This window comes from Seriola lalandi, unplaced genomic scaffold (genome assembly GCF_002814215.2).
Source record: "Seriola lalandi dorsalis isolate HSWRI2012SDOR001 ecotype SW California unplaced genomic scaffold, Sedor1 jcf7180002054983, whole genome shotgun sequence".
NCBI lineage: Eukaryota > Metazoa > Chordata > Actinopteri > Carangiformes > Carangidae > Seriola > Seriola lalandi.
In genome coordinates, this window is record NW_019525532.1 from 1,529,654 (window position 1) to 1,541,997 (window position 12,344).

At 42.9% G+C, this 12,344-nt stretch overlaps 2 protein-coding genes across 6 annotated transcripts in view; both read left to right on the forward strand.

Moving 5' to 3' along the window:
* The window catches only part of LOC111647239 (Fc receptor-like protein 5), a 32,148-nt gene that overhangs the window by 12,973 nt on the left and 6,831 nt on the right, over nucleotides 1-12,344 (forward strand). For 2 of the 5 annotated variants that reach the window (XM_087171272.1, XM_087171271.1), the window contains exons 11-14: nucleotides 46-171; nucleotides 406-421; nucleotides 519-610; nucleotides 814-864. In XM_087171272.1, coding sequence (XP_087027398.1) covers nucleotides 46-171; nucleotides 406-421; nucleotides 519-610; nucleotides 814-864 — 285 coding nt within the window. Of the gene's footprint in view, nucleotides 1-45; nucleotides 172-405; nucleotides 422-518; nucleotides 611-813; nucleotides 865-1,058; nucleotides 1,122-1,306; nucleotides 1,677-12,344 lie in introns of those variants that run through there. The other 3 variants (XM_087171269.1, XM_087171270.1, XM_087171268.1) reach the window with 3 other exon arrangements.
* LOC111647181 (paired immunoglobulin-like receptor B) overlaps nucleotides 3,963-12,344 on the forward strand; it is a 13,863-nt gene continuing 5,481 nt past the window's right edge. The window contains exons 1-3 of the mRNA XM_087171291.1: nucleotides 3,963-4,083; nucleotides 4,484-4,516; nucleotides 11,575-11,841. Coding sequence (XP_087027417.1) covers nucleotides 4,047-4,083; nucleotides 4,484-4,516; nucleotides 11,575-11,841 — 337 coding nt within the window. The 5' untranslated portion in view covers nucleotides 3,963-4,046. The remainder of the gene's footprint in view (nucleotides 4,084-4,483; nucleotides 4,517-11,574; nucleotides 11,842-12,344) is intronic.

Consider the following 12,344-nt stretch of genomic DNA (forward strand, 5'->3'; position numbering starts at 1 on the left):
ATTAATACATTTCCTGATACTTTTATTAACTCAATTAATATTCAGCAGTTACAATAGCTGTGCCAAGACCTGAAAGCTCTTCATTTCCTGTGTCGCTGATCGTTGGGCCGGTTTGTGGAATAGTATTGATCGTTCTCCTGCTGCTGTTGTTTCGCTACAGAAATTCAAAGGGTGAGATCTTTTTCTTCATATATTTGATTACACCCTAATTAGTCAAGAGAAAAGCGTGTTCTGATGTAATTACATGTACTGTTGCAACAATAGAACAATTTGCAATACAAACCCATGTAACAGCATGTAACCTGCTGCTGTGTGGCTGCAGAAAGTCAACAGGTGAGACACTGATTATTACAAAATCACTGATCAGTTCAGTTTTTAATACAAATCCTACTCTGCTTTTTACAGATCCATGTTGTAACAGGTTCGTACAACACGCTCTCTCATCTCCAATAAGTTTTTGCTATTAAATTATCCTGCTAATTACTGCTGATATATGTTTATTAACCTCCATGTTTCAGACTGACTCAGACTCAAAGAGAGAATCAGGGCTCTGCTACAGGACAAACAGTCAACCATGATCAACAGCAAATATATTCCTCTCTTCTCCACGGTCAGTTTTTCATGTTGCTTCTTACGCTTTCACAACTATTTCTAACTCACTTTCTAATCAAGAGAGACCAGGAAATATTTTTGATCCATTTGCATCCAGTTCTCCAGGACTGTACTCGTTCCCTCTGCTGCTGGAATTAAACCAAACCATCACAGACATGAGGTGACTGGTGTGACTTTGTTTTGGTTCTCACTGTCCTGTAGGTGACGCCTGTGTCTATGAATCAATCAGAGGCTCTGAAAACACGGGAACAGGTTCAGTATAAACTTTTACTAATGTCCAGCTGTTGGACGCTGCAGTATATCATTAAACAGGAAGTGAGCGATTAATATTAAAGTCAGTAAAAACATAATGTTTTCAGGTCAACCGGACACTAATGTCAGTGATGTCACATCTCCTATTGAAATTGATAGAAAAATGACATTCTGTCATGTGATCATCTCAACAGGTGGATGTGATGGTGCAGAGGAGAGCTCTGACTATATTAATGTGAATCCAGATTCAGCCAAAGGTACAAATGTTATTCAAAGTCCAATTTTCATCTTTGATTGTATAATTTGAAATAATTTTCCAGATTCCACATAGAAAGTGTCATATTTTTCTAAATGCATCACATGTGTTTTAAATGATATATTATATAAAGTCAGATATGATGTTTTTTATTTTTTCCAGCTGTTTATTGTGATTTTGTTCCAGGTCCATAAAAGATGAACACGATCAACATATCAAGGACAACATGAAAGAAAACACACTCATGTTCTGGCAGTGAAGGACTTTGTGCAGCTGAGCAGCAGATTATATGAAAAAAAAACAGGATATTAATCTTAAAGTGCCTTTTGCTTATGTATATCAATGAATACCCTATTTTTAAAAACAACCATATCATCTTTTAACTTGAATTGGTTTTGAATATTTTCATGGTGTCTTTACATATATCAGTCACTCAGCCTCATCATGACATTAATGATAGTTGTTTGTCGCTTGTTACTGTTTCCAGTTCAGTGTTTTGCAGCATAGCTTGTGTTTATGGTAATCTCATTATTAAACATTTTATACATACAGCTTATATTATATTGGTTATATTTTCTTGTTGAGTATGTTCATGGTATGGTGCTGACTTTAACATCAGTTTTCAGTTCATTAAGAGTTATGTAAAAAGACTTGCTCATGATCTAAAGATGAACAAACTGAGCAACTTCATATGATTGTTTTACATATGATCAGTTCTATTCATATTATATTTTATATCAATATAATCTATATTACATTGCACTGTATCTTTTTTCTTACTTTATTTCATGCTTTTCTTCTAAAAGAAATTGGGTTTATAAATAAATATAATGAGATGAAGTGAACAATCATGGTTGGATTTTCTGTTACAAATGGTGACTAGTGCACCTTTACTAGTCCACATCTGAATTGAGGCGAGAGAGGCCGGAGATGAAGCTCATAATGGAGCAGGTCATGATACATCCTGCTAACAAGCTAACGATAGCATGCCTGCTCAGTTTCCTGATGTTTGTTTATTCTCATAAATCGACAGAGAGTTTTTCTTCTTCTTCTTTATTGCAGGCGCAGCACACTGTATTAGAGTGATGCTGATTGTTCTAGCATCCATGAACCTGCATCTCTTCTTGCTGCTTCCTTATTGTCCTTTCTGCTTCCAGTATGTTGTTTTGTTCTACACAGCACTGTCACCGTGTGTCACACAATATACAGTCTATAGTCACAATCAGCAGCAGCAACCTCTGCTCCTTAATGAGTGATCGCTGGTCTCTGCTCCTCTTCTTCTGTCATCATGCTGCAGTTTGATCTGTGAGTGAAGCTCAGACACATTTGGAGACTTTAGTAAGAACAGGTGATGATGTCACTGACTTGTAGGTGACGTTTGTGTCTTTGTAGCTGAGGAAACACAGGCTCCAGCTCAAGCCAAACAACTTGTTTTATGTCCTCAGCTCACAGCAGACTGTCCTGTCTACACTGGAGTAATATCATTCAGGTTTGAAATCACCTAATGTGAATGAATTAAAGTTTCATTTTTTATCTAACATGAAAAAGACGATGTGATCTGATGAGCCAGTCAACAAAGCATGTAAAGGAGGTGCAGATGTTAAAGGAAGCTGTGAAGCTGAATTTATTTCTGGTCCTGATAAGCAGTGGCTTGGCTTACTTCTTCTCAGACTCTAGTTGCAGAGTAGTAACTACACCACAATGGCATCTTGCATTTTATTTCTGTGGTTACTGTAGCAGCAGGCTACATGTGACACTGCAAATGTCTTTCATGCATTCGACATGTTTTCGACTGACAGGCCACATCAAACACTGGACGGTGAAAATGATTCAGTGAGGAAGGTTTTCATTGTTCCGGTCTCAGTGTCTACGTTTTTGTTTAGAGTAACACCAACTATCTGCACCATCTCTTTACTGAACACAAGAGCAACATTTTCACTTGGAGCTGCTGCACTAAAAATGAGGAAACAGTCTTTAGTTCACTGTGTCCTGACAGCAAATTACATGTTTCACACCCAGTTGACCACATGTAATAAACCAGACAGAGGTGATAGAGAGTGTTCAACATGAAGAACAGTGTGGGAGCGTTTTTGATAAATTTTTATCAAACTCAACCTTCAGGCTTTGCTTGTTGTCTTCTCATGAGAGTTCAGACTGAGAAATACATATTGACCATCATGTTATCTGTCCATATGCATTGTACTGGACTTCATTTCTACCACGTTAAACATCCTGTATAGGATATGACACTTCTTCTTATCTACTTGTAAACACCTTGTGTGTGTGAATGTGATGAAGACACAATCTTTTCTTTCTATCACAGCAGCACATCTTAATGTGTAAAGAGGAACTTTTCTTTCACCAGTTCTAATAAGACTTAATTCTTCTTAGGACCTCCACAATATTAGGCAGGTAGTTTAATCTTGTGTCTGATCGGTGTGTATCATCACCACAACTGTTATTGCTGAGTATTTGAGTGATGACAAGGAAACACAGTTGTAAAGCAGGTAGATCAAACAATTCCACCACAGAATAAGAAACGTTTTATACAACATTAAATACAACATTTACAACATTTTATATCAGATACTCAATAGAGAGCATGTATCACACACATACATAGATACACACAACTTTTTCTGTGTGCAGGAAGTGAAAATTGGTCAAAGTATTCTGTGGTCAAACCTAAAACACATATCTGAGTTGTGTGAAACGGAAGTAAGAACAGAGAGGCTACTCAGGATAAGGAATTGAGCATAATTCTGATCCCATATTTGTATGAAATGTAACTTCTTCTTCTTCTTCTTCTTCTTCCTCTGAACGTCTCTTTCTCTCTCTCTCTTTTTGCTCATTATTATTCATGTAAAGTAGAAACATTTCCCAGAAGCAGAGCAGCAGGGCGACGGTGTCAGTGCTGGATGTGGAGATGGGGCACACTCTGCTCTGTGTGCTGTCCTTATTCTGTGAGTACATCAGTCATTTTCACAATCTGTGACTGTCAGAGGCAGATTCATGATTTTATCAAGGTGGTGGTTTTGTTGACATGACCATGTTGGTTGATTATTCTTGGTTCAGAGTGGTGGACTAAATACATGACTGTACTAGTTATTTTGGACAAACATTTGTACAATGCATGCACAGTATATAGTCTAAGGTATTATGTTTATAGATTTAATATATTTCTCATTTTATTTCATGTGTTTCTTTTGAGTTTTGTTTTTTGAGTATTGCCTCAGAAATGAGTTGATGAGCAAGAGCTGCCTCAGTCGAAAATCCACCTGGTTCTTAAATGCTGTAGTTTATTATGGTTTTGACTGTTTGTCAGATTGATCACGTCTGATGAGGTTTCAATCTTTATTTTAGTGCTGAATACACTCTTCTACGGAAAGGCTGAAGGTAACAAGTTCCTTCCTGTTTTTTCTCACTTATATAATTTTATATATAGTATTTATCTGTGACTTATTACTGACAATGTCACTCTTAATCATATCGTCTTTGTGTTGAGATTTCATCATGTATGTTACACTTTATTTTATTTATCAATGCAAATTATTAAATGACTTCAGTTGTGCTCAACAGAATGAAATTGCATATTTTTCAAAACAGTTCATGTTGTATTTATCTCTCCTGGTTGGTGTTGGATGCACGTTCATGTACGAGTGTCACAACACACAATTAAGAATAAAAGTTAAAAGTTAAAAGGTTCTGGAACTTGGACCGGTTAGGAACCACGTTGAGTTAAAATAACCAAACACAGGTTTCTGGTAAAAAAGGGGGCAAACACTATTTATTTACAATGAATCACAAGGATGCATTTCTGGTGGGCTTTAAGATGGTGGCAGCACAGCTTTCAATCAGGGGGGGAGAGGGACCCACTCTTCCACAGCCTCACACCATCGGAAGCCTCCTGATCTCTGGGAGAGAGTTAGAGTCAAAGGGAGAGATACACAGAGAAAATTATTTAACTTTCCTCTTCTTTCTTTTGCCAGTGATCCTCCGAGGGTGAGTTTCAGGTAACTGGGAAGTCCTCTTCCTTTAGGTGCCAGCAATCCTCTAAGTGGGGGGGTTCCAGGTAAGTAGGGAGTCCTCTTCTGCCCAACTCAGCCCCCTACCCCAATGTCTGAAAAACACAGTTTTCAAGCCACTCCACTTCACACTGATTAGTTCATTAAATTCACCTGTCACCTCAAGCTCCTCACGGTGCATTCAGGTGCACTGCCACTGTAGGGAAAATAAAAGACATCCACCTTTTGGAAAAAACAATGGTTCAGAACACCACATTATGACACACTCCCCCACTTTTTCCTGTCCACATCCTCGGGGACCCAATTGTTCCTGTTGGTCCCAGTTGCAACCTCCCCCCTTCAGTTATATTTTGCACTCACCAGCCATAGCGCTCTGGTGGCTGGCCTAGGTTTGTCCTCCGTGAGCGTCGGGCTGGGGAAACCCGAGGATCATCTTCTCTGGCGTCATGGACCATCCTCTGGGGGGCTAGCATCCGCCATTGAGTTGCTATGTCTGCAAGGGAGTCACCGGCATCATCGTTGGCAGGTTGGATTTCTTCCTGGACAGGGATATGGAAAGTACACAGACGTAACCTATTGCCCTCTGGCCGTACCTGATATGTTGGCCCCCCAGGTGAGGCAGGTTGCTTGACTACCACATAGACATGTGGTTCCCATCTGTTAGCGAGTTTCCCTTGGTCGTAGCGGCGAGTTGTATGTACCAACACCCGCTCCCCAGGGAGAAAAGGCTGAGACTTTGCCCTTCGATCATAGCGCTTCTTGTCTCTGGAGGAGGCCTTGGCAAGATTTTCACTCACTTTTTGGTAAGCCAGGGCCAGTCTTTCATGATGACGCTGGACCCACTGCTCTGTGGTAACCATGGTAGTGGGTAGTGCTACCTCCACTGGAAGGTGGGTATTCCACCCATACATGAGGAAATGGGGGGTATAGCCTGTAGAAGCATGTGTGGAGTTATTAAAGGCCTGTACCAGTTCTGGCAAATGCTGGACCCACCTTGAACACTGCTCGATTTCCAAGGTACCCAACATGTTAAGTAGGGTCTGGTTCCAGCGTTCACAGGTGGCGTTGCCCTCCGGATGGTAGGGCGTTGTCCTGCTTTTCCTGCATCCATAATATTGACAAAGTTCTTTTAGCAAAGCAGAGTAAAAGTTTGCACCTTGGTCCGAATGAAAACGTTCAGGACGTCCCAAAGTCTGAATTATGTGTTTGAGGATAGCTTTGACAGTAGTACTTGCCGTCTGGTCCCATGTGGGGATGGCCCATGCATACTTTGTGAATAGATCAGTTGCTACGAGTACATACTGGTATGCATCTGTAGGTCTGCTCAGGGTCAAAAAGTCAAGGGCTACAACTTCAAGGGGAGCATGTGTAATAATGGACATCATGGGTGCTTTACCTTCAGGGTGTGACTTACGTCGGAGGCATCTTTCACACCTGGATGTCCACTCGGCCACATTTTTTTCCATTTGGGGCCAATAGAAAGCTCTACGGAGGATGGAGCAAATCTTTGCAGCACCCAAGTGGCCTTGGCGTCTGTGGTACTCATCCCAGGTGGACCACCGATGCTGTAGGGGGACAAGAATCTGAGACATTACTTCTTTAGAAGCAGGGTCCTGGACCCACCGAATCAGCACTCCATTCACCATTGCAAGGCGATCCCACTGCCCGAGGAGCCGGGTCACTGCTGCTGGCTCCTTGCTATGCTCTCTTTTTGTAGGTGGCTGTCCTCTGCTGGTGTAATACCTCAAGCGCTGAATGATAGGATCTTCCTCCTGTAATGGCTGCCAGTGACCAGGGGTCCGTACAGCATGCACTGTACATGTTTCGACCTCGGAGGTGTCTTTTGGAGGATGGGAGCTTTGGACCTGTGGTGGAAGTCGAGATAGCACATCAGCATTAACATTTTACTTTCCTGGCCTATACTTCACATCGAAGTGGTAATTAGCAAGCTGAGTCACCCAGCGTTGTTCAACGGCCCCCAGTTTAGCTGACTGGAGGTGGACAAGGGGATTATTATCTGTAAACACGGTGAACTGCGTGCCCCGGAGGAAATCTTTAAACTTGTCGGTTACAGCCCATTTTAAAGCAAGAAGTACAAGCTTAAACAAACTATAATTGGCATTGTTCCGTTCTGCTGGATGGAGGCTGCGGCTGGCATAGGCTATCAAACGTTCTTTTCCATCCTGAACCTGTGCAAGCACTGCACCTAAGCCTGTAAGGCTGGCATCAGTATAAACTCTGAAGGGGAGGGCAAAATCTGCAAAACCAAGGACCGGGGCTTGGGCAAGTGCCTCCTTCAGGGTTTTGAAGGACTCTTCACACTCTGTGGACCATTGTACCGTGGCTTTTTTCTCACCTTTGGGGACACCGGCCAAAAGAGCATTGAGTGGCTCTGCGATCTTGGAAAAGCCAGCAATGAAGCGGCGGTAGTAGCCAGCAAAGCCAAGAAACGACCTCACTTGACTGACAGTCTGTGGTGTGACCCAGTTTTGCACACAAGCTATCTTTTCAGGGTCTGGCGACACTCCTTCCCCACTCACCACATGTCCGAGGAACTTCACCTGCCTCTGGAATAAAGCACATTTGTCAGGTCGTAGCTTCAAGCCAAAACTAGACAATCTTTTAAATACCTTTTCGAGGTCGTTCATGTGGGTGTCGAAGTCAGCAGAGAAGACGATGACATCATCCAGGTATACTAATGCAGATTCAGAGACAAGACCCTCCAGGCACCTCTGCATCAGTCTCTGAAATGTTGCCGGAGCATTGCAGAGGCCAATGGGCATGCGTTCAAACTCATATAACCCAAATGGGGTGCAAAAGGCAGTTTTTTCTCTGTCTGGAGGTGCAACTTCCACCTGCCAGTATCCACTGGCCAGGTCAAAGGTGGAGTAGTATTCTGCCTTGGAGAGAGTGGTTAATGCCTCTTCAATGCGTGGTAATGGGTGGGCATCTTTATGGGTGACAGCATTTAGTTTGCGGTAGTCAACACCAAAGCGCAACTCACCACTCTTCTTGCGGACGAGGACGACGGGGGCGGCCCATGGGCTGGAGCTCTCCTTTATCACTCCGGCCTTCAACATGTCCTTCAGGAGGCTAAGGACTTCCTGGTACATGGTTGGAGGGATGGGCCGATATCGCTCTTGGATCGGTGCCGCTACACCAGTGGGGATGTTGTGTTGCACCTGTCCCGTACAGCCGAAGTCCTCGTCATGCTTTGCAAACAAATGTCCCCAGTTCTGCAACATGGCCTGCATCCTCTCCTGCTGGATGTTAGTCAAGCCATCACCTTGGAAACATAGGTTTTGTACAATCTCGTCCTTGCAGTCAGTGCTCACCTGTCCTACACCCACTTCCACAACACCAGGGCTGACTTCTTTTAGAATGAGGTCCTCCATTTCTCTTATGTCAGGTGGGCAGGCTGAAGAAGTGGCAATAGGCTGGTAGCGCTTTAACCGTATAGGGTAAGGGGCCAGGTTTCTTACCCATACTGGTATTCGTCCACGGGTTGCAGTAGCTAATGCTCTAGCAGCAGAAACCGGCCCGGACTCTTCCAAGGGTTCTACCAATACGCTATCCCCATCGAGGACACTGGATGGCGCTCTCGTCCAGAGTAAGATCTCGCTCTGACCTGGAACACAAACAGGAGACCGGTATGCTGGCCGTAGGGTCCCACTAGGGGGTGCCATGTCAATGCGTCTGCAAACCTCAAAGGACATTTCCCAGGCCCTTTTCACTGGGGCTGGGGCAGAAGCAAAGTCGTGTTTCACCTGTGGATCACGTCCAACTGCATTCCAACAGCACTGGATAATGTTCATACCCAACAAAGGTAGTTCATTTGGGTCACCAATTATATCTTTAGTGATGACGACTCCCAACTCACCCAGTGCCAGGTCCCCCACTTTCACATCCATCATGGCATAGCCTACATAGGGTATCTTGGTCTTGTTTGCTGCCCTTAGCCTCAGCCATGTCAAGTCTCCGACAGAACCTACTTCCTGCATGGGGAAAAAATGGTTAAAACAGGTTTCAGACATTAAAGTCACTGGTGAGCCCGTGTCCATTATACAACTCACAGTTTTACCGTTAAAGGTCACGGGGACTTTAGGGCAAGACCCAACTACAGCTTCTATGACAACTTCATTCTGGGCCACTGTATGGCTACCAGTCACTTGGCCTGTAGTAACTGGGTTCAGCAGTTTAAATCTTGCTGTGGGCATTCTCTAGCATAGTGGCCACTTACTCCACACCGCTTACATATGGGTCGGCCTTGCTCATCCCACCTTAAACCAGAACTTATAGTGTCTTTGTTGGAGTTATGTTGCTGTGCATGTGCTCTTGGAGTGACTCTCGACCTCCTCCCTGAATCTTTGGCTTGGAGTCTCTCCTGCTGGTGTGGTGTCCTAAGGGTTGGGCTACGTGGCCTCTGCTCTCCCCTTTGCTGGTAAGGTGTGGGACTGCGAGGGTAACGTTGGTGGTTGATTGGGCTATTATGGGGAGGGGTTACCTGTTGAAGTGGAGAGGGGTGGAGTCTCTGAAATTCCTGTTGTATGACCTCACATATATGTTCCTTCACTTCCTCCAAGATTTCTTCTTTAAGGTCCGCCTTCCAGCCTACTGTCAGGTCGACTCTGGCCAATCTCCCTCCACTTGGTCCATCTCCATGTTCAGGGCCATTTACCGAATCCTAGTAAATGTTAGATCTGGGGTTTCTCTAAGTTGTTTCCTTACCCCACATTGAATGGCTCCTGGTTGTAGTCCTGTGACAAACTGGTCACGTAGCTGGACATCCATCCGTCCAGGAGCTTGAGGGTCTCTGGACTGTAGCCTCTTACCTAGCTCCCGAAGGCGAAGAGCATAGGCTCGGAACGTTTCTGCTGGTTTTTGTCTGCAGTCAAAAAACATAGATCTTAGTGAACCAATAAAAACTCTATCACCATACAGTTTATTGAGAAAGTGAAATATCATTGCAGGAGGGACCCTCTCAGCTTCTTCCAAAATCAAGACTTCTCGTCTGGCTTCTCCTTCAAGAGTGCTTGTGATGAAGGCACATTGTTGTGCTTCAGCCCATACCTGTGCTCTAAGTATGGCTTGCATCTGGCTTCTCCACTCATTAAAATCCAGGCCGTGGCCAGTGAATTTTGGGGCCCAAGTTGCGCCTATGAAAAAAGGTGCGACCATGGCAGGTGCTGGATTTGCCAAAATACCTGGTCTGGAAAATTAGACCAATGAGGCCCCAACACAACAGTCCAAGTTCTGCCAAACAACGCCAAAAATATGTCACAACACACAATTAAAAATAAAAGTTAAAAGTTAAAAGGTTCTGGAACTTGGACTGGTTAGGAACCACGTTGAGTTAAAATAACCAAACACAGGTTTCTGGTAAAAAAAGGGGGAAACACTATTTATTTACAATGAATCACAAGGATGCATTTCTGGTGGGCTTTAAGATGGTGGCAGCACAGCCTTCAATCAGGGGGGGGGAGGGACCCACTCTTCCACAGCCTCACACCATCGGAAGCCTCCTGATCTCTGGGAGAGAGTTAGAGTCAAAGGGAGAGATACACAGAGAAAATTATTTAACTTTCCCTTTTGGAAAAAACACTGGTTCAGAACACCACATTATGACACGAGGTCGTCATGTTGTGCTGACCCTCAGGGCAGAGCCTGTTACCTTCATACAGATTTCATGCATTCATCTGGTCATCTTAACAGGGCAGAGTAGTGACCCAGCAGAGGGCACTGATGAGTCTGGTATGAAGACAGAATCAAGCCCAGTCAGAGTCTGTCACAGTGTCCTGCATGCAGTACAGATTATCTCACTGACTTCAGTTGTTGGCATGTGTGCTGACTGCCACCGAATTTCTTTTGGTATCACCTGTATAAGCTTTAGATTTTTAGTTTAAAAAACAGTCATTTTGTGTCAGAAGCAAAACAGGAGAGTTTTAATGGAAAAATGAAAATATGGCAGCAGCTCTTAATCCTCTGAGGATGGAGAGAAACAAACTGTTAGTTTCTCTTCAGGTCGTGTAAAAATACAAATCAAGAGTGGAAGATACTTCAATGACACTTCTCACTGACATCTACAGGTGGTTAAAACACATTTGTCATATCACAGTATTTGTGAGACATTGTGACCTTGACCTTGGGGTCACAAAGTTTTTTTGTTAATGACTCAGAAATGATTGTTTTCTGACCTGATACTTGTGTTGCTGCTTTTTTTTGGAAACAGATATATTTTCATGCTTTTGTTTTTCAACTGTTTTTGTTTTTTATGGCTGTTGAATCATGTTTTTATTGTTTATTAAACTTTGCTTCAAAATTCAAACTGTTGCTAGAGGAGAATAAAAATGATTATCACTAGAAATAGTTCTATAAACCTCTGTTTTTCATCTGATTTTATACTTTGTTTTCTGATTGTATTTCTGTCAGTTTCCAGTAGGGTCACTGTGACCCTGCAGCCCAACTGGTCTGCGATATACAGAGGAGAGACGATCACTGTCAAATGTGAGATCCAGGGAGGTGGAGACACTGGGTGGACGTATGAATGGAGAACAACCAGCTCAAACAATCCTCCATCACACAGTGAATACACCATCAGCAGAGTTACTGAGTCTCACCGTGGAGACTACTGGTGTAGAGGTAGAAGAGACTATTACTTAACAGAGTGGAGTCGGGTCATGAGATTGACAGTATCATGTAAGTTGAACATCTTTCATTTATACAAAAAAATTGTTTTCCTATTTTTAAAATCTCTTTCATCTAAATAAAACAACAAAAACATTTCAGATATCATTGTAGCTCTGTTCAGCCACTCAGTGAAAAATGTTTTTTAGTTTAGTAACAAAGGAATGAAAATGAGCTTTTTACTGTAACATCAGAGTAACTTCTTAAGCACTATACAGTTCTGATACATGAAAAATAAAATGACTTGTGGTTGTTTAATGAGTCCACAGTTTCCACTGACATCCCCTCAAAAATGAAAGTGTTTTTTTGTGGCTGTACACATGTAGTTTTCTTTGTAGCAGAAGTGAGTTATGATGCAGTTGATTCAGTTGTTTTGGCTGAGATGTTGATATATTCATTTATTTATTTCCATCATTAATCCCTAGAGGTGTCAGGTTGTGAAAACTTTAGAGAAAGAGTTTGGTCTCTTCAGTGTTGACAGAGGGCTGCATGTGAGTTGGGTGAAATCAGTTTCA